Consider the following 17,765-nt stretch of genomic DNA (forward strand, 5'->3'; position numbering starts at 1 on the left):
TCCGTTTCATAAAACTGAAAATGCAATACTTGTCACCCAGTAAGGACTTTAAATATTAAGTATATATGTGCCTGGATACCCACAATCAGTGCAGCCAAGTCCATGTTTTTAAAAGGAACGAAATAAAAGCGTGCTTAAGCGGAGCACTTGCTTAAGTAAGTAAAAAAAAAAATCCCCAATTCCTCTCAAGGTCTCTGTAAAAACACTCGGCGAGGTATCAATTTTCTCTTTGCAGAGTATATGTATTGCTTGCTAAATGCCCTCGTGGCCTCTGCCAGGTAGTCCTCAATTTACGACCACTCGTTTAGCGACTTCAAAGTTAGGACAGCAGTGAAAAACGTGACTGAGGAACCGTCCTCACCCAGCCTGGCACAGCTATCCCACCCAGTCACGTGAACAAAACTTGAGAGCTTGTAACTGGCATGTACTTACGCCAGTTGCAGCGTCCCAGGGTCATCTGATCTCCCGTTTGCCACCTACCCTGCTGGCTTCTGACAAAAATCAATGCAGGAAGCTGGATTGGCTTAACGCCATGTTAGTCGCTACGCACCTGCAACTTGCTTAACCACCGTGGGCAAAGAGGTTATAAAAATCGGGCAGGTCTCGCTTAACACCCGGCTCACTTAGCCAATGGTGGTTGTACATTGAGGACTGCCGCATTCTCCAAAATGCCAAGTGGTTGTTTTTTTTTTTTGCAGCAGTGAGAACTTGGCAACGGCTGAGAAATTAAGGAAATAATTCTCCTTCCCACGGTTACAATCTCACAACCCCGAAGTTGGTCAAACTGGCAATTTAACCCAGGGCATATAAAACTACACATAACCCTCGACTTAACAACAGTTTGTTTAGCGACCGTTCAAAATTGGGGGGAAAAAAAAGTGACTCATGACCCCTTTTTCGCACTTAACGGCCACTGCAGCCTCCCCACGGTCGCCTGGTCCAAAAATTCGGATGCTGGGCCACTGACTCGTACTTACGACGGTTGCAGTTTCCGAGTCACGTGACCCCGTTTGACAAGCCGAGTCACCGGGGGAAGCCAGATTCGCTCGACCACCGTGTCACTAACTGAAACAACGGCCGTGATTCGCTGAAAGACCGCGGCGAGAAAAGTCATAAAACGGACGGGGCAAAAAAAAAAAATCAGGGATGTCTCCCTCCAACGGCGGAAATTTGAGGCTTAATTGTGGGCCGTAAATCAAGAACTACCTGTAATCGGAGATCCAGAACGCCCTAAATAGGGGGCAAAATCGGGAGGGGTGGGGGTGGAAAGACCCTCGTCCTTCCCTTGTTTGCGTTCAAATCTCACCAGCCTGGATGCCTACCCCCCCCCCCCAAAAATGTAATGACTCAGAAGGAAAGTGGAGCTACCGGTTCAAAAACAAGGCACCTATTTTGTCTCATTTCATTTCATATTTTTTTTTTAAAAAAAAATTAAAAATAAAAATCAACAGACCTACACGTAACCGGGAACTACAACCTACAATTCGTCGCGCATTTTGTCTCCCTTGGGCTTCACCAGCCTGCCGATGAAGAGGATCGAGTTGGTCTTATTGTCCTTGACCAGGAATACGAAGGGATGGTCGACATAAAAGAGTTTGGGGTTGCGGATTTCTTCGCGGCCGTACAGGTCCGAGTCGAAGGGGTTCCCCTCCGTGTCCAGCTCCAGGGCGGCCGCGTGGAAGACGTTGGCGAGATACAAATCCTTTTTGCCCGAAATCTTGGATAAGTCGGCTTTGTTTTTATCCACGGCTTCAGTTAAGCCGAGATCGGCTAAGTGTTTCTAAACGGGGGGAGAGAGAGAGAGAGAGAGAGATTTGAATCGTTTTTCCTGCTCGGCCATTGGCTGAACTTCTGTGATGTCACAGACAGTGACGTCATAGACACAAGAGGAGAAACTTCCCGGCACTAGGAGCAATTAACCAGTGGAACTCCTTGCCTCCAGAGGCGGTGAATGCTCCAACACTGGAAGTTTTTAAGAACAGACTAGAAAAACCCATTTGTCTGAAATGGTAGGGTCTTTCCTGCTTGAGCAGGGGGTTGGACTAGATGACCTCCAAAGTCCCTTCCAAATTATTCTAAAACTTTTATTCGTAAAACATGAAACTCAGTCAACTGAACACTCAAACTGACTGGCACCAATGGTTGACACAGTTTGCTGCCAGCATCCTAGGTATCAACCAGGTATTGGTGTTGTTGTTATTTTATTGTTCAGATTAATTCTACAGGGAAACCTCAACGACCACAGTGGGCCCCAAAATCTCCAATTAAGTGCGTTTTCCCCCATTTTTATTTAATAATTTAATTTGTATACCGCCCTTCTCCCGAAGGACTCAGGGCGGTGAACAGGGCAATACATAATAAAAAAACAGGATACAAAAATTAAAAAGTAATTAAACAAACAATGCCCGTAATAAATTAATACATATTAAAAGTTAAAACCGATTATAAAACCCAACCCCAACCCATCAGACCAGGCCAGCTTGTTCAAAAAGAAAGGTTGACCTTCCTCGCCTCTGTCGTTAAGTGAATCACTGCCCTTAAAGTGAGTCACACGGTTACTGAGTGAGCCTGGCTTCCTCGCCAACTTGGTGCTTGCCGGAAGGTCGCAAAAGGGGAATCAGGTGAACCCCGGGGACAAGGCAACCGTCATATACACGAGTCGGTCGCCAAGGATTTGAATTTTGATGACGTGGCCACGAAATTGGGTTGCTCAACAAAAGGGCCGCAGCTCTGACTGTTTTGCAGCCTCCGTCGTCGGTGGCATTTTCTGTGTTTTACAACAGTTTTGCTGGAAATAGGCAACTGTTTCCAGTTTTGGGTTAAACTGGTTGAGCCGTAGCCAACTGTTGGTTTGTTCAACAACCGCCATATTCCCTTAACGACGGCTGTAAAAAGAGGTCGTAAAATCGGATGGGTCTTGGGGGACGTACCCATTTTAAAATCATAACCGGCGAGCTCCATTATGGTCCTATCTCAAGGACCACCTATATACTATGAACCCTCCTCAAAGTTACAACCGTTGCACGTCCCTGCCCCTCACATGGTTGCGACTGCTTGGCAACCGTCTCGCATTTACGACAATGGCAACATGCTACCATCACCATATGCAGCCTTCCCAGGAAAGCCAAGTCAATGCGGGAAGCCGGATTCGCTTTACGACCACGGTAAAAATGGTTGTAAAAACAGATCAGGTCAGGTTGATGATTCATTTAAGAATGCCACCGCTTAGCGATTGAAATTCCGGTTCCGTCTGCGGCATAAATTGAGGACTGCCTGTGTTTTTGCCCTCAGAAGCTGTGAATGCTCCAACACTGGAGGTTTTTAAGAGACTGGACAGCCCTTTGTCTGAAATGGTATAGGGTTAGGGTTGAGCAGGGGGTTGGGCTAGAGGACCTCTTAAGGTCCCTTCTGACTGTTATTCCCTTCCCTTTCCTTCTCCACTGGACAGCCACTTGTCTGGAATGGTATGGGGTCTTCTGCTTGAGCAGGGGGTTAGACTAGAAGACCTCCAAGGTCCCTTCCAACCATGATTCCCACCGGACAGCTGAGGCCACTCACCTGAATGTCGTGGCTGACCTCCAGGCTGACCTTGGGCAACGAGATGGCCACTGACCGCTCCTTCAACTTGCCCAACCAAATCTGCAGCTGTTCCCGGGTCAGCAGCTTCTCCAGGCGTTCCAAGGACTCGACGTGGTTCGGCATGATGATGATCAGGCTGGAGAGCTTGTGAGCCAACGGCATCTCCACGATCTGCAGTTTCTCCGCCTCGTCCTCATAGTACTTGTACAATCCTGCAGAAAGGCATAAAAATTAGAATCGGCGAGCTGATCAGACTCTGGAAAAAAAAGAGTGCAGAGGAGAGCAACAAGGATGATCAAAGGGACTGGAGGCTAAAACACGTGAAGAACGGGTTGCAGGAATTGGGCATGTCCAGTTTAATGAAGAGAAGGACGAGGGGGGAGATGATAGTAAATCTTCCAGTATCTCAGGGGCTGCCCCAAAGAAGAGGGAGTCAAGCTGTTCTCCAAAGCACCAGAAGGCAGGACGAGAAGCAACGGATGGAAACTAACCAAGGAGAGAAGCAACCTGGAATTAAGGAGAAACTTCCTGACAGTGAGGACAATTAACCAGTGGAACTCCTTGCCTCCAGAAGTTGTGGGTGTTCCAACACTGGAGGTTTTTAAGAAGAGACTGGACAACCCTTTGTCTGAAATGGTATAGGGTTACCTGCCCGAGCAGGGGGTTGGACTAGATGACCTCCAAGGTCCCTTCCAGCTTGATTCTGAATTGAACTGAATTGAATAGAATATATCTAGTCTGGTGAAAAGAAGGACGAGGGAGGACATGACAGCAGTCTTCCAGTATCTCAGGGGCTGCCCTAAAGAAGAGGGAGTCAAGCTCTTCTCCAGTGCACCTGAAGACGGGACAAGAAGCAACGGATGGAAAGTCAAGGAAAGAAGCAACCTGGAACTAAGGAGAAATTGCCTGACAAGTGAGAACGATTAACCAGTGGAACTGCTTGCCACTGGAAGCTGTGGGTGCTCCATCACTGGAGGTTTTTAAGAAGAGGCTGGGTAGCCATTTGTCCAGAATAGCATAGGCTCTCCTGCTTGAGGTTCGGAGTAGAAGACCAACTTCAAATGGTCAGTAAAAGAACGGTTGTAAGTCAAGGACTAGCTGCAGCCTTATAGAGTCAGAGGTTTAATGTTCCTTCCTTCAGCCTAACATGCATTCATGGTTCACAATTTACAGCTAGCTCGGAAAAATGCAAAGATTTTGTTCACCTCGTTTACTGCCTCAAACACTTAACGGAAAAATCCCAGCGAAGATCCCGGGACAAAGGAAACGAGGGAAAAAATCATGCTTTGTTGTTTGTTTGTTAAAAAAAATCCAGGCTTCCTTACCTGTACGGTGCATCATGGAAATGCCGACTGTGTAGGAACGCGTCACCATGAAGCCACGATTGTCCACCATCTGGTGATGGAATCTCTCGTCCCAGTGCGCTAAGCAAATCAGAAAGGATGCATTAATGCACAATTGCAACAATGGGAAACGTTTGCAAAACCGAGGTTTAGATTAGGGTTTTCCAACCTGGCCCACTTTTAAGACGGGCGAACTTCAAATCCCAGGATTCCCTGACACTAATTCATTCTTCTTGATGTGTATCCCCATTGTGGCCTGCTTACTCTCTTATAATCCCTTTCTCTGTAGTCTCTCCTTTCTAGGAGGCAGGAGGAAAGTAATAGGCATTGCTGGCTGGGGAACTCTGGGAGTTGAAGTCCACCCAGGTTGGCAAACTCTCTCCTAGATGCATTCCTAATGAACAAATGAACTTTTTGAGTGGCCACCAAGTAGGGTCAGCCATCGGAGAGGTCAAAACAAGAGAAGACGGCAGCCTCCATCTTTAACTTCCTGACCCGTCTTCCGACACCCCACCAAGCAAGTCTCCAGCCTGTTTCCCCTCTGACTCAAAAGCTCTCCATCCACCCGGACTCACGTTTGAAGAACATGGCGTTGACAAGCAAGGCCCCGTCGGTCTTGGCCATGTCTTTGGTGACCTCGGGCAGCTTGCCGTCCGTGGTCTGGGCAGCCCACTCGTTGATGGACTTGAGGGCGCTACGCTTGTCTCGGAAGTTGATCTTGGAGTGCTCGCAGTTGTAGTGCTTCTTGCTGTTTTGCACAAAGTCCTCGGCGAAGCTGATGGAGCTGGGCCCGTAGAGGCGGCTTCCGAGCTTCCAGGTGACGTTCCTGGCTGTGGCGTTGCTGACGTCGGTCAGCAGCTCCGAGAGTCCAGTGTGGATGTAGTCGTCGTTGAGCTTGCTGGCGCTAAGCAGAGCCTTGGCTTGCGAGGCCGTGCCGTCCTTCCCTCCCAGAGACACCAGCCCCAGAGACGACGCCACCACCACGGGAGACACCAAGATGTTCTCCAGGTTCTTGTCCTTGGCCATCACATTGTAGAGGTTGAAGGCCAGGGTGGCGCTGCGGTCCGCCAAGGTGGTGGCCTTCTCGCTCAACTTCTTCTCTTTCGTGGTCGGCTTCTTCTCCGCCGCCACCTTCTTGTCGGAGGGGACAGCCGTCGCGAGAGCGCAGAGCGCGAGGAGATGGATCAACCAGGTGGAATCCATGCTAACGGCGAGCAATCCAAACCTACGAGAAATCAAAATGGCGGTCACGGTGATGCAGGAACTACATTTCCCACAATGCCTGAGAGCACCTGAGGCCACGGTGGGAAAATTAACAGACATTGATAGACTTACAGGTGGTGCTGGACGTACCACTCTTCTCTTAGGGACCGTTCAAAGTTACAACAGCACGGGACAAAGGGACTCTGGACTGTTTTTCACACTTAACGACCATTGCAGCATCCCCCATGGGATCAAAATTCAAATCCTTGGCAACCGACTCGCGTTGATGACCAGGGTTGCAATATCCCCTTTTGTGACCTTCTGACACGCAAACTCAATTGGGGAAGGCAGATTCACTTAACAACCGGGCTATTAACTTATCAACTGCAGTGGTTCACTTAACGACAGTGGCGAGAAAGGTCGTAAAAAGGGGCAAAATTCGCTTAACAAACGTCTCCCTTAACAACAAAAAGGTTGGGCTCAGCTGCAGCCGTGAGAACCACGGTATTGTGTTAGAAAATACAAAATACAGGGAGTCGTCAAGTTACGACCCATCGCTTAGTGATCCCTGAAAGTTACAACAGAACTGCTCCCCAAAATGGCTACCTCTTCCATATAGTCACATGACTGCATTTTGGGCACCCGGGACCTCGTCCACCTTTGCAACTGTTTATAGCATTGCAACAATGATTTATGATTTTTTCCCGTCAAAACTGGTGTTTACTTCTAGTTTCCAACAAAAATGCCCATTGTGGACAATCTGTTTGCTTAAAGATCCCCACAGAAAAAAGAAAATGTTGTAAAATCAGGTCAGTCGCAGGAGGACCCATTTTACAACTGTAGTTCTGGGTTCAGTCACAGCCGTGAGCCAAGGATGCCAAGCACCAAGTGTACTCAATCCAGGGAATTTTAATTCAAGCACTTTATATAGTCCAAGAGGGGAATTAAATATAAGGCAGAGTGTGAAGGCAGACATTGAATAAATAATAATAATAAATAATAATAATAATAATAATAATAATAATAATAATAATAATAATAATAATAATAATAAGAAGAAGAAGAAGAAGAAGAAGAAGAAGAAGAAGAAGAAGAAGTAGTAGTAGTTGGAAGGGACCTTGGAGGTCATCTAGTCCAACCCACTGCTCAGGCAGGAAACCCTACAGCATTTCAGACAAATGGCTGTCCAGTCTTAGAATAGAATGCAGTTGGAAGGGACCTTAGAGGTCATCTAGTCCAACCCACTGCTCAGGCAGGAAACCCTCTACCATTTCAGACAAATGTCTTCTTAAAAACCTCTAGTGATGGAGCATTCACAGCTTCTGGAGGCAGGTTGTTTCACTGATTAATTGTCCTCACTGTCAGGACGTTTCTCCTTAGTTCTAGGTTGCTTCTCTCCTTGATGAGTTTCCATCCGTTGCTTCTTGTCCTGCTTTCAGGTGCTTTGGAGAAGAGGTGGACCCCCAACTCTTCTTTGTGGCAACCCCTGAGATATTGGAACACTGCTATCAAGTCACCCCTAGTTGTTTAATAAAGTTAATAAATTGCATTTTGCAAAAGACCATATTCCAAAAATAATAATAATTCCCGGTGATATGTAATACAGGTTTTTCCCTAAGCTCTTAGGCCTCCCAATCAGCACTTCCTGGCTGTGGAGCATGGATGCTGTAGTCCCCAAACACCTGGAAGCGGCTGGCTATATAAAAAGCCGGTGAGACCGAATCACAGACGCGTTCCCCTGAAAATCCACTAGAGGGCGTCCAGGATTACCTTTACAATTTGGAATTTCCCCAATTTTAAGAATTAGATTAAAGATTTAGCTAGAATCACAATGCAGGTAGACCTCAACTTACGACCACAATTGACCCCAAACTTTCTGTTCCTGAGAAATCAGTTAAGTGAGTTTTGCCCCATTTTTAGGGCTTTTCCCCACGTCATAAGGGGATCACGTGACTCAGGGACACTGCAACCGTCCTAAATGCGAATCGATCATCAGGCATCTGAATCTTAAATCACACGATGCAAAGGTCATACGTGAGAAAAACGGTTGTTTTAAGCCCCTTTTTTCAACGCCATTGTAACGGTCACTAAACAAATTGTTGTTAAGTCAAGGTCTACCTGTATTTCTTCCCCCCCCCCCCCCCGCCACGCTCCACTTGGTTTACAATTGAGTGCAACTTTGGAACAGGGACTCAAGGAAGAAACAGGCAGATGCGATCTCAAGAAAACAGCAGCAACCAAACGCTGGCAACAGCAGAGAAGGGCACGTGCCAGTGGCAAAGTACATGCCAGTTTCAATGCTTGGTACCTTCCACTTGAAAGGAGTTAAGAAAGGGACACACATCTCACCCCTAACTTTTGACGTTTGAGGGCTGATAGACAATAAGTGGAAAAGAGGATGATAAATAGCTCCCTCCCAATAGATTTTTGCAAAATAAGGGGCTGCCCCCAAAGAAGAGGGAGCCAAGCTATTCTCCAAAGCGCCAGAAGGCAGGACGAGAAGCAACGGATGGAAACTAATCAAGGAGAGAAGCAACCTGGAATCAAAGAGAAACTTCCTGACAGTCAGAACAATTAACCAGTGGAACATCTGTTGTTTTTGTTATTATTAGGGTTCCTGCCTGAGCAGGGGGTTGGACTAGATGACCTCCAAGGTCCCTGCCAACTTTTATTCATAAAACATGAAACTCAAGTCAACTGAACACTCCAATTTGACTGGCACTCATGGTTGGCACGGGCTGCTGCCAGCATCCTAGGTATCATCCAGGTATCTCCTTAAAATGTAAGATGTTCCGAGTAGCACAGTTTTTTATAGCTTTGCTGGAGTGATTGCAGGAAGCTGCCGTTTCTTGGTGTATTTTGCAAAGTTTTTGGACGTAGTTCCCAGTGCCCCGATGACAATGGGTGTCACTGTTACCCGTTTCATCCATAATCCTGAAAAAGCACCTTTCGGACAACCAGGACCTGGAGGATGGAGAAGCTCCATAGACATCCAAGAAGCTTCTTCAGCTCTGACTGGATGGTGGGGAACGGAAGGATTTATACTCCTTGCAGACAAGCCAGTCATTTGCCTTCTTTTAAGAGGGTTGTTGAGGCCACCTGGAGGCTTGTCTGTGTCTTCAGGGTCACCGGAGTGGTGCAAATGGGGGTGGAGCCTTCTTGGCTGCAGGGCGTTTTTCTGCCCTACTCAGTTGCACCACTCAGGTGACCCCGAGGACTCAGGTAAGCCTCCAGGTGGCCTCCATGACTCTCTAAAAGGATGCAAATGACCAGTTTTTCTGCAAGGAGTGTAAATCCTTCCATTCCCCACCATCCAGTCTGAGCAGAAGCAGCTTCCAGGATGAGAAGCGAAACGTCTTTAAAGGAGAAAAAAAAAACCAGAAATCAGTTGCCTCTTGAAAAAAAACACCTTTGGGACAACTGCGGCTTGGAGGACTGAGAAACTCTATAGACACTTCCCCAAACCCCACCCCCACCCCGCATTTTTGTTTGAAGCAGGGTTTCTCAACTGTGACCACTTTTAAGACCTGTGGACTTCAACTCCCAGAATTCCCCAGCCAGCCACGCTTGACATTTACAACTGTTTTCAGCATCCTGGGGCCGTGAGACCATGTTTTTGCCAAAAGGAAGGGAAAAAAAGTTACAATATTTACTAGTTTTTAGCAAAAAAAAAATTCTATACCAGGGATAAGCAACCTTGGCCCCTTCATGACTCGCAGAATTCCTGAGCCAGCATGGGGGAACCTTGGCCCCTTCATGACTCCCGGACTTCAACTCCCAGAATTCCTGAGCCAGCATGGGGGAACTATGGCCCCTTCATGACTCGTGGACTTCAACTCCCAGAATTCCTGAGCCAGCATGGGGAAACTTTGGCCCCTTCATGACTTCCGGACTTCAACTCCCAGAATTCCTGAGCCAGCATGGGGGAACTATGGCCCCTTCATGACTCGTGGACTTCAACTCCCAGAATTCCTGAGCCAGCATGGGGAAACTTCGGCCCCTTCATGACTTGTGGACTTCAACTCCCAGAATTCCTGAGCCAGCATGGGGAAACTTCGGCCCCTTCATGACTTGTGGACTTCAACTCCCAGAATTCCTGAGCCAGCATGGGGAAAGCTTTGGCCCCTTCATGACTCGTGGACTTCAACTCCCAGAATTCCTGAGCCAGCATGGGGGAACTACGGCCCCCTTCATGACTCGTGGACTTCAACTCCCAGAATTCCTGAGCCAACATGGCTCATCTTGGAAACCTCCCTTTTCCCTCAGCATGGCTGGCTCAGGAATTCTGGGAGTTGAAGTCCACGAGTCATAAAAGAGCCAAGGTTGCCTACCCCTGGTCTGTAGTGATTGGCTTAATAACTGCCACAGTTGTAAAAATGATCGAGTTACGTGGTGACCGGCTTTACGACTATGATTTATGACTGTAACGGGCAGGTTCCATTATCACTGTAAATCAAGGAGTAGCTTAAGCTGAACAAGTGAGAAAGCTTCCATAGCATGCTGTTACCTGCTCAGGAAAGCTGTTGAAATTCTTTCACTGGGTGTGATGGGTGCTAAGATACACAACCTTCCAGGAATTAACAGAATAAGAGAGTTTGGAAGGGACCTTGGCGGTCTTCTAGTCCAACCCCCAGGAGACACTCCTATACCATTTCAAATAGTTGTCTAATCTCTTTCTTAAGAAGAGACTGGACAGTCACTTGTCTGAGATGGTATAGGTTCTCCTGCTTGAGCAAAGGGCTGGACTAGAAGACCTCCAAGGTCCCTTCCAGATTCTATTCTATTCTATTCTATTCTATTCTATTCTATTCTATTCTATTCTATTCCCTATTCTATTCTATTCTATTCTAATTCTATTCTATTCTACATTTCTATTCTATTCTGTAATTCTTTTCCATTATTAGCTCTTCCAACTTCTTGTTTGCACAAATGCATTCACGTGCAAAAAATGTTTCTCTTCGCAGAGTCTGCTCCTCCAACGGGCCAATTTAGCCACACAAGCAGCCTCCGATCACCAATGGGTGGATACCCAATCCTTGATCATTTGTGGTAGATCCTGGCTCATGCAAGGGGTTGGACTAGAAGACCTCCAAGATCCCTTCCAACTCAAGTTATTCTGCAATTCAAGGTTTGCATTTTTCCAACAAGGGCTTTCATTTTTTTTACCTTCCAAATCATCGGGACCTTTGTTTACGGCAAGTTTTCAAGGCTTCTGCTATTTTAGCCGGTCATTTGTAGCGATGAAAATCTGGATTTAACATTCGAATGGGTTCAACCTTTCACCCGCCGGCAGTTTCAATTTAATTAGCGTGCCGCTAATTTTAAAAAAAAACCCCACCAGGTGAGGAAATATCCCTTTTTTTGGGGAGGGGGGGAAATATTTCTTCACCAGATTTCCCTGCCCTCCAAAAAAGGACAAGGTGGTGTGTGTGTTTTTTTTTTAAAAAAAACAGACAGTCCTCAGCTTTTACCCAAATTCATTTAGTGACCGCTTGAAGTTTACAACTGTTCCATCGACGCTGAAGCATGGCTTTGCAGCCACACGCACAGTCACACCCACCCACCCACACAAAAAAAAAAGAAACCTCAGGCTGCAAATCACTGCAGATGTTTCCAGAAGCTCAATCCTTTCCCCCCACCCCTTACGCCTCCATCACCACCACACACACACACACACACATACACACACACACCCGCCCCGCCATGCCACGTAGGCAGGCAGGCCCAGCCTGAAAGCTTTTGAGACAAAGCCCGTTATTATCGCGCAAGCTGCTTGTCAGGAAAAAGGATGTTGGAGAGGAATCAAGGCCAAACCCCACCGGTTTTTATAAACTCCCAAATTTAACTTTGATTTCTCTTTTGTGTCTTTCTGCACAACGCATTTGCACACGCCAATGGTTGAGTCTTCGGGGTCCCTTCCGCTTATTGCAGCAAAATGCAACCAACCATCTAGAGAGCCGTTATCTCAGAAAGAATTTCCAGTAAATAATCTTTTGTTTCCAATGCTGCAGAGGCTTAAGGCTTCCTGTGTTTCCAACTTTGAAGATCAAAATGTCTACACGCTTCTGATTTGCAGAATCTATCCTTTCTTCTCTTCTCTCTTTTTTTCCTTCCTTCCTATTCTTCCTCCCTTCCTCAATTTTATCCGCCACCCATCTTACCACGGGGTATCCGGGCGGCTTACAAGTCACATCTAAGTTAAAACAAAAAAGTTAAAATCAAACATTAAAACCAATGTTTTGATATCCAAGGGGTGCGGGTGGATATGTTTAATTAACTCAATCAACCACCTCCATCTTTAGTAATCAGAGTGGCTTTATTATTATTATTATTATTATTATTATTATTATTATTATTATTACTATTACTATTGGTTAACCGTTTAAATTTTCCTTATTTCTCCCAAGCTGACCTCTGTAAATCTTCCTTTCTCCGTCCAAGGCGCAAAAAAGGGACATCAGATTTGCTATTTAAACAGCCCCGCAGGGTTTTAAAAGTCCATTTTTTAAAGACATCCTGGTGAGATTGTATTATATTTCCCACCCAGCGAATGAGAAGCTATCAGCAAAAATACGAATAAGTCCAACATCCGTTTGAATAGGCTTTAGCGAGAGACACACACACCCCACCGCCAAACCAAAGAATCACTAACCACAAATTTTTTTTGTCTGTTTCTTTTCTAACTTTTTATTTCCTGCATAAAATTCCATCTTCCACCGATTCTGAGCGATAAGCATCCTAACCGTTATTTTCCAATCTAGGTCAGGACCTGGCAAGCTTTGCTTTCTGGATGCTTGGTTGTCAGGGGACAGTCTTCTCAGCCCTTTTGCAGAGGGCAAAATTAAAAATAAAACTGAAGGACAGCTAAATTTAAGTCAGCCACGGGGCAAAAAGTTTCTAAATCCAAGCAACCAATGCTTGGATTTATATCCTCCGAAATATACTTTTATTTAGGGCAGGCAATGCCTAGCTTTGCTTCTTCTGCTACGTTCCATTTGGAATAAGCTACGGTCACAGCCTGAATTCACAATCAGGGTTTCCAAACCCTAGCCACGATGGAACAAGCAGACTTCTTGAAAGGGAACAACAAATCGGGGTTTATTACAGAGAGCAGCCCTCGTCCACCTGCCTATCCAGCTGCATTAAAGACTTAAAAATGTCATTTTTTAAAAAAAAATTAGAATTAGAATAACAGAGTTGGAAGGGACCTTGTAGGTCATCTAGTCCAACCCACCCACAAGCAGGAGACGAACCGCCCCACTACGCCATTTCTGACCAACGGCAGTCCATTTGTACCTGGGCTTGACCCCGCTTTGGTTTATTTTTAAAACGTGAAAGGAAAAGCCAGGAATGCCTTTGCAAGAAGTGGAAGCAGAAAAAAAAAGTTTTCTGCTCCTTGCTCTAAGTTTTAATAAGTCGTGTGAATGCAGTCCACTTGTCTAGTTTTTTTTTTCCCCCTTCCCTACTGCATCCTCCGGGCCCCTTCCCTAATAGAAACGGTACATTGCACCCCCCCTCCCGCAGCATCGGCTTGAGCCAAAAGACCCCCCCCCCAAAAAAAAATCCGGGACCTGAATGCAAAGGCTCAGCGCATCTGGACCGTCTGGATGGGCTTTCTCTTGCATGCACGGGGTGGGGGATTTTCGCCCAGGGAATTGCCCCCCCCCCCCGCGCCAGAAGAAGGACCCGCCCATCAAAGCCCAGGTTAACCCACCCGCCGGATCTCCAGCTGCTCCCGGGAATCCTCCGGGTCAATTCCTGCGCGCTCTCCCAGTTGCCGCCGCGCCGGAGTTTGCAAGCCAAGCGCTTTGGGGGTGCCAGCCCCCCCCACTTCTGGGGGGGTCTGGGGAACCCACCCCCCTCCCCTGCTGAACTTCTATCCTTTCCTCCGGCTGGAAAGCAGGCTCGCGGTGCTCCAGAAGAAAAGGCAGGGGCCCTCGGGTCCACGCGTCGTGCGAATGCAGCCCGCTTTCTACTCGCGTCCCTGATCTTTGCGCAAAGGGGACCCGGCCGGGGACCTGGGAAGGGAGGGGGGGGGACAGACCGTGCACGGCTCGGGGATGATGGGACATACGATGCGCGGCTTGGGGGGGATGATGGGACTTCCCACGCACGGGTCGGGAAGGGATGCCGGGAGATAAGCCTGCACGGGCTGGGTGGGGATGATGGGGGCATGCCACGCACGGGCTGGGAGGGGATGATGGAACTTCCCACGCACAGGTCGGGAAGTGATGCCGGGGCATGCCACGCACGGGCTGGGAGGGGATGATGGGGCACGCCACGCACGGGCTGGGAGGGGATGATGGGGACACGCCACGCACGGGCTGGGAGGGGATGATGGGACACGCCACGCACGGGCTGGGAGGGGATGATGGGACACGCCACGCACGGACTGGGAGGGGATGATGGGGGCATGCCACGCACGGGCTGGGAGGGGATGATGGGGCACGCCACTCACGGGCTGGGAGGGGATGATGGGGGCATGCCACGCACAGGCTGGGAGGGGATGATGGGGGCATGCCACGCACGGGCTGGGAGGGGATGATGGGGCACGCCACGCACGGGCTGGGAGGGGATGATGGGCACGGCACGCACGGGCTGGGAGGGGATGATGGGACACGCCACGCACGGGCTGGGAGGGGATAATGGGGACACGCCACGCACGGGCTAGGAGGGGATGATGGGACATGCCACGCACGGGCTGGGAGGGGATGATGGAACTTATCACGCACAGGTCGGGAAGGGATGCCGAGGCATGCCACGCACGGGCTGGGAGGGGATGATGGAACTTCCCACGCACGGGTCGGGAAGGGATGCCGGGGCACGCCACGCACGGGCTGGGAGGGGATGATGGGACACGTCCTTCCCCGGGCGGCGGGCGCAGAAACGCGATGGGGACCCGAGTACGGGTCGGGGGGGGGCTCAAGGAAGGCGGACCCCAGCGCTGGAGCTGGCAATCCGGCTTCACTCCGCTTCAGCCGCTCGAGTCCTCTTGTTTTTTTGCAAGCGGGACGGGCCCGAAAGTTTGCCAAAAGCGCCGCCGCTCCCCGGCCGAGAGGCTCGCAAAGGCCGGCCGGCCCTGGCCCGGGACCCCCCCGCTCCCTCCTCCCTCCCTCCTCACCTCGGGGCTTGCAAAAAGGCCGTGGGAATCCTCCGCGCTCCGGACTGGCTTGCACGGGCCGAGCCGCCGCCGGGCCAGGGGGCTATATAAGGGGGCCGGAGAAACTTCTGGAAAGGGGAGGGGAGGGGGAGGGAAACTTCTCCAAATTCCTCTTGCAAGAGGAGGACCTCCCCGCCGCTGCCGGGTCCTAACGTCGCTCGGCTTGCGGCAGCTGCGGGACCGCTCCGCTTTGCGACCGTCTGCCTTCGCAGCCGCAGCCGCGAGGATTTATGCCAAGGGCGACGGGAAGCGGGGTTCGGGCAGCGTCACCCGTGGGGAAGCGGTCCACAGCCGGGGTTCCTGAACTGGGCTGGAGAGAACCTGGATGTGGGTTGCTGTGAGGGGCACATAGAATAACAAGAGTTGGAAGGGACCTTGGAGGTCGTCTAGTCCAACCCTCCCCCACCCCCACTGCCCAAGCAGGAGTCCCTACTACACCATTTCTGACGGCAGTCCAGTCCCTTCTTGAAAGCTTCCGGCCGTGAAGCTCCCACAACTTCCAAAAGGCAACTCCTGTTCCGCTGGTTGATTGTTCTCACTGTCAAATATGTGTGTGTTTGTGTGTATATATATATATATATATATATTCACATATAAAGCTCTCCATGGCCCGCTCTTGGGCCCAGGCCAACCTGCAGGGTTGATGTTCTGGGGGGGAGGGGTGTCTGGAATGGAGAAGAAGGCACAGCCTCTCAGGGAGTTGGGCTTTGCAAGGAGCAGCACCATGGAACTGCAGCAGTAATTTTTTTTTTTTATTTTATTTTAATCCCATTTATATCCCGCCCTTCTCCGAAGACTCAGGGCGGCTTAGAAGCTTAGCAGTAGCCTTCATTCTATGTATATGCCTGCTTATTAGGGCTTTCACACACACCCCAAGCGGCATTATTACAAAGTCAGCTTAATTGCCCCCAACAATCTGGGTCCTCATTTTACCTACCTGGGAAGGATGGAAGGCTGAGTCAAGGGATGCTGGAGCATCCCTTGAACACCATCAGCATCGACAGGCACAGACACACACAGAGACACACACGCACACACTCACACACACGGTCAGTCAATTGCAAAAGAACATGGAGACCTTAACCACCATCAGACATCCCCACGTGCCTCTCCCAGGTCTTTGGGAAGGACCCGACAGGTGGATCAAAATGCCAGATGCGGCCTGAACATCTGGCTGACGGGCGCGATAAAACTCTAATAAGTCCTGGATCGACAGGTTTGTCCTCTGGAGAATCGGTTTGTGTGGGGGGGGGGGGAACTCACACGTGAATGCCAAACAATGGCTTTGTGCAACGTGGGTTGCAACCATTGGACAACGGCTCTCGCTTCATCTGGGGGGGGGGTTTGTGGGGAGGGGGACAGTTTGCCAAAAGAAGGAAAAGATTTTGGCCAAAGGAACGGAAAGTTTTGGAGCGTGCAGCCATTCGACTTCTGGGGTGCTCTGTTTCTTTCCTCCACGGCATAACCGACACCTTGCTTGCTTCCCCCAATTCTGGGTGGGTCACCCCAAAATTAAACCGTCCCGCAAATATCGTGAAGTGGGGAGCATCTTTGGAAAGGCCCCGTAAGTCGGTGATCACAGATCCTCCCAGTCCTAACTAGAGCATTTCCCCGGCCTTCTGAGGTTCAAAAGCTGAGGGGGGGCCCCCCTCATTGGGATGTCTCGGAGGGGGGAGGCTGCCAGACGGGGAGGGGGCAGCTGCAGGAAGAGCTTCTTGTCATATGGGTAGTCCTCGACTTACGACCGCCGTGGAAAACCCCAAATTTCCATTGCTAAGGAAGAGTATTGTTAAGTGGGTTGTGTCCTATTTACGACCATTTTGGCCTCCGTTGTTCGGTGAATCATGGCAGCTGCAAAGTGAGAAAGAGGGAAGGAAGGAAGGAAGGAAGGAGGGAGATGGGAGGGAAGGAGAAGGAGAAGGAAGGAACAAAGGGAGAAAGGAAGGAAAGGGGGAGTGGGATGGGAGGAAGGAAGGAAAAGAAGAAAAGGACAAGAGTTGTGCCCAATTTTATGAACTTTTTTGCCAGAGTTGTCCTGTCTCCCTCCCTCCCTTTCTCCCTCCCTCACTTCTTCCTTCCTTCCTTCCTTCCTTCCTTCCTTCCTTCCTTCCTTCCTTCCTTCCTTCCTTCCTATCTCTCTCCCTCCTTCTCCCCCTCCCTCTCTTCTTCCTTCCTTCCTTCCTTCCTTCCTTCCTTCCTTCCTTCCTTCCTTCCTTCCTTCCTTCCTTCCTTCCTTCTGAATTGAGGTAACTGAGTGACACTTGGAATGCGGCATCCAGTTTTGGTCCCCACCATGTAAAAAAGACGTTGGGACTCTGGGAAGAGTGCAGAGAAGAGCAACAAAGAGGATCAGGGGACTGGAGGCTAAAACATATAAGGAACGGTTGCTGGAATTGGGGATGTCCAGTTTAATGAAGAGAAGGACGAGGGGGGACAGGATAGCAGCCTTCCGGTATCGGGTTGCCCCAAAGAAGAGGCAG

General features: G+C 49.3%; 1 protein-coding gene across 2 annotated transcripts; it reads right to left on the reverse strand.

Annotated features, from left to right (window-relative positions):
- Positions 1 to 823: 823 nt before the first annotated feature.
- SERPINH1 (serpin family H member 1) lies at positions 824 to 15,338 on the reverse strand. Of its 2 annotated transcripts, XM_083362148.1 has the most exons (5): positions 15,247 to 15,338; positions 5,498 to 6,147; positions 4,905 to 5,003; positions 3,559 to 3,791; positions 824 to 1,780 (listed from the first exon to the last, which is right to left on the reverse strand). In XM_083362148.1, exons 2-5 carry the CDS (start codon positions 6,123 to 6,125, stop codon positions 1,478 to 1,480), a joined length of 1,263 nt encoding a protein of 420 aa, XP_083218274.1. In that variant the 5' UTR covers positions 6,126 to 6,147; positions 15,247 to 15,338; the 3' UTR covers positions 824 to 1,477. The 2 variants fall into 2 exon arrangements, with proteins under 2 accessions (XP_083218274.1, XP_083218273.1); XM_083362147.1 differs by lacking the exon at positions 15,247 to 15,338 and having other exon boundaries at positions 5,498 to 6,336.
- Positions 15,339 to 17,765: the final 2,427 nt, after the last annotated feature.

This window comes from Vipera ursinii (assembly GCF_947247035.1).
Source record: "Vipera ursinii genome assembly, chromosome: 4".
NCBI lineage: Eukaryota > Metazoa > Chordata > Lepidosauria > Squamata > Viperidae > Vipera > Vipera ursinii.

Bases quoted from the DNA above. Each gene is read 5' to 3' on its own strand.
- SERPINH1 (XM_083362147.1), bottom strand. From the start codon at position 6,245: ATGTCTGTTAATTTTCCCACCGTGGCCTCAGGTGCTCTCAGGCATTGT. The intron at 5,004-5,497 runs GTGAGTCCGGGT...TGATTTGCTTAG, and splicing joins CAACGCCATGTTCTTCAAAC to CGCACTGGGACGAGAGATTC. The intron at 3,792-4,904 runs GTAAGGAAGCCT...GCCTTTCTGCAG, and splicing joins TTCCATGATGCACCGTACAG to GATTGTACAAGTACTATGAG.